Here is a 3,418-nt window from a genome sequence, read left to right as displayed (position 1 = left end):
TGATAACTTAGCACAAGCTCTGAATTCCTAAACACAGTTCCAGAAACAAATGCTCCTACAAATCTCTCCTATTTTTTTGTTTGGTCTTTGGGAAGATGAAAAAGACTTGGAAGCAGTAAGAAACCAAAATACACAGGTAATGATCTCAGACAAATAAAAGGCTCCTAAGAAAATAGAAGCGACATTGTCATACTGTACCTTGTAGTTGTAGGGTTTGTTAGAAAAGAGTTCAGGGCTCATGTAGTACGGGGTGCCTATGAGAGTGCTGGCCATGTCATACTGGTTTTCCAACACCCTGGCTATTCCCAGGTCTCCCACTTTGATTATATTCGTTCGTGTCAGGAAAATATTCTGAGTTTTAAGATCTCTGTGCAGAATGTGCTTTTCATGTAAATACTGGGGAGAAAAAGTTATATAAATAAGGTTAATCAACTCCTAACTGTAAAATCTCATTACACAAATCAAAGAAAGAAAACACAAAAGCAGAAGAAACACAGAAATCCGTCTCGAGGTCAGGAGTGACCTGCTAAGACAGTATTGGTGAAACAACATTAAAGGTGACTGATACAGGCAGGGGCCCAAAACTTGGCACTGCTTTAACCAAATCTCCCTGCATGGCCCTTATACATCAGCAGAAATGGAGAAATAAAAATGTAAAGTTAAAACTGTAACTCACTTTCTGCTGCTTTCATTTCTTGACAATCTTAGTCCAAAAACATTTCAGAAGAAATTATAATGTGAGCTTTGTGTAAACAGGGAAGAAAATTAGTCATAATAAACAAGCAGTACCCATAATTAGTGTATTTTTTACCACAACAACCAGCTTTTAAGATAGAATTTTCTGTCCAATTTCTTATTCTTTAATGTTAATATCTATGTCTGGTCTTTATTGCTGTAACAATTGCTTTAAAGTTTCATAACCCCCAATTACAAATTTAAAAGAGTGGATAAGGCTTAATAGAAATGATGCATTAGTAGTCTAAATTTACCATTAAAAACAGCAATAAAAAGACTGAACACAAAATGCTTCTGAAAGAATAGCTTTTTTTTTCCCCCAAAAAGCTAAATTTTCTAAATTTAATGTAAACTTTCAAACCAGAGAAGCATATCAGACAAGAGTTGTAAACACACCAAAGGCAACCACTGTCTACTGCGCTACAGAGGCGTGGACATAAAATATGTCAGCAATTTCTTACTTAAAATAGTTGATTTGACTGCAATGATCCATTTTTAATGTACTAATAACCACTGTAATTAGATGCTAACCCAGCCAAACAGGAATCCAAAGGCTGCAGCTTAGCTGGAATTTTTAAATACATAAAAAGTCAAATTAAGTTTATATCTGACGGTGACAAAATTCCACTTCATTGTACCTGCAGTGCCATGGCAATCTGCACAAACCACTCCACCACCCGATTCTCAGGCAAGAGTTTTCCCTTCTGCTCCTTGAGCTTGTGGTAGAGGTCTCCTCCCTCGCAGAAGCCCATCACAATGTAGAGGTGGCCATCGTCCCCCTGCCAGGACTCTCTGTAGGTGACAATGTTGGGGTGTCTCAGCTGGGACAGCAGCTGGGCCTCCTGCTCTGCTGCTCTCCTCTCGCGGCTGGAAGCACTTCTAAGGTTTAACTTTTTGATGACGTACTGTAAAAAACAAGGCAAGGTGTATGGTAAGAGATGAAAGTGACTCTGCAGAAGCCCTAGGGAGTTCCCCAGAATGCAGTATTTGAAATATCCACTGATTCATCTACATGGAGGCTGCAGTTTGGATGACAGTTATGCAGAACTTCTTCTCTTCTACCTTTTCACCATAAAAATGGAACAGGTGTGTTCCATTCATCCACCTGAATACAACTCTGCTCAGGAATTTTGTGGTGTTTTGCTTTCTTCTAATTGATGTTCACATTTCTCTTTTTCTCCCCACTCTCACTTTAAACGTGTGCCTGTCACTCATCTTTTAAGCCTGAAGTACCTGTTTGTGCACCACAGTTACTCTCAAAAAGGCCACATCAATAGTAAACTTAAATATATATAAAGTATGCAGTCATGTGCAAACAATGATAAAAGTCATCTGAAAGAGACAAAATGTCTTACGTTCACTCCTAAATTTCTTTTATTCTTCATTAAGATGGGTCAAGAATTTCTCAAAGCTACACAGAAAAGTTGTTACCTACTTCCTTAATATGAACTACATTATATGTAATTCTAAGGAATTTCAGGTTTCAGCAAAAACATTAATGAAGCTGAAGATGAGACGATAAAATCCATAGAACACTTTCATCACCCACAACACCAATATTTAGGTCTGACCTGGCCCTAATCCTGATGAAAATTTTATAGGACATCACTTTAGGGCATCAGCTTCCCACAGAAAAATCATGTCATGGTTACACTTGTACCTGCTCTTATTGGAGATGTTGTAAATCAAAACTTTTAAAGTATTTTTAATTGCTGAATTTTAGCATCCTCAGAGATGCTTCAGTGTCTGCTCTCCAGACTGCACCTATTTATTAGCCCAGCACATGTAATTAGTGCTGAGGAGATGCCCCTATACACCAAGGGAACCAGTTACCCAGGAAACCCACAGCACCTCGTGACTCTGTGTTTCAGAAGCCTGCTGGATAGAACCTGTGATGCTGCAAAGCTTCCAGGAGTGTGTAATTGTGTACAGCATCACCTAACTTCAAAATGAAATAGAAATTCTGCAACTACTGGGGTCTGTGTGACAAGTCAACTACAACTTTGGGCATGGAAATCGTTTAAGCTTATATCAGCATCCTTTAGAAAATACACACCAAAATGGAAAAAACAAAAATACACACCAAAATGCAAAAAGCACATATATTAGCCTTACTTTAAACTTGGCATTGATTATATTTAGTTAATGAGCATGTTTTCCTGGCAAGATTCTCTACTGAAATCTATTGCAATGCTCTTCCACCTTATTTGATACCAAATTGTGTATGAATTCCAGTTAGTTTTGTTTTAACCACTTAAAGCTACTTGACCTTCTCCACAAAAATCCAGCATTCAGTTAATAGCAAATATGCTTAAATAAGACACAATTTCTTTCACAGAAAATGTGGCACTGTGCCAAAGCCACATCAAAAAAAATCCTTATCATCTTGCTAGAGAAGAAAGTTTGTAACAGTTGGCAAAAGATAAAACACAGTAAAACACTCCAAATATTTATCATGCAACTACAAACAGAAAGCAAGGCTCTTGCTAGTTTTAATGACCAGCAGCACCACAATGAAATCCAAGGACCTGTATTCGAGTGAAAGTGACCTCCATGCACTGTTTACTCTTGGGATGAGGCGGGGTTAGGATCTCTTTGAGGACGTTGGACTGTGCACGTGGTGATGGCCTGGAGGGAACAAGTCCTGCCTCACTGCTACCCATGCCAAGGGTCACAGGGATTC

General features: G+C 38.5%; 1 protein-coding gene across 1 annotated transcript in view; it reads right to left on the bottom strand.

Annotated features, from left to right (window-relative positions):
• Positions 1-1,637, bottom strand: part of NEK4 (NIMA related kinase 4) — a 10,943-nt gene extending 9,306 nt beyond the window's left edge. The window contains 2 exon segments of the mRNA XM_031058152.1: positions 199-396; positions 1,374-1,637. Coding sequence (XP_030914012.1) covers positions 199-396; positions 1,374-1,487 — 312 coding nt within the window. The 5' untranslated portion in view covers positions 1,488-1,637.
• Between the last annotated feature and the right edge of the window lie 1,781 nt (positions 1,638-3,418).

This window comes from Geospiza fortis, unplaced genomic scaffold, assembly GCF_000277835.1.
Source record: "Geospiza fortis unplaced genomic scaffold, GeoFor_1.0 scaffold78, whole genome shotgun sequence".
Lineage (NCBI taxonomy): Eukaryota > Metazoa > Chordata > Aves > Passeriformes > Thraupidae > Geospiza > Geospiza fortis.
This window is presented reverse-complemented; position numbering and strand designations above follow the sequence as displayed.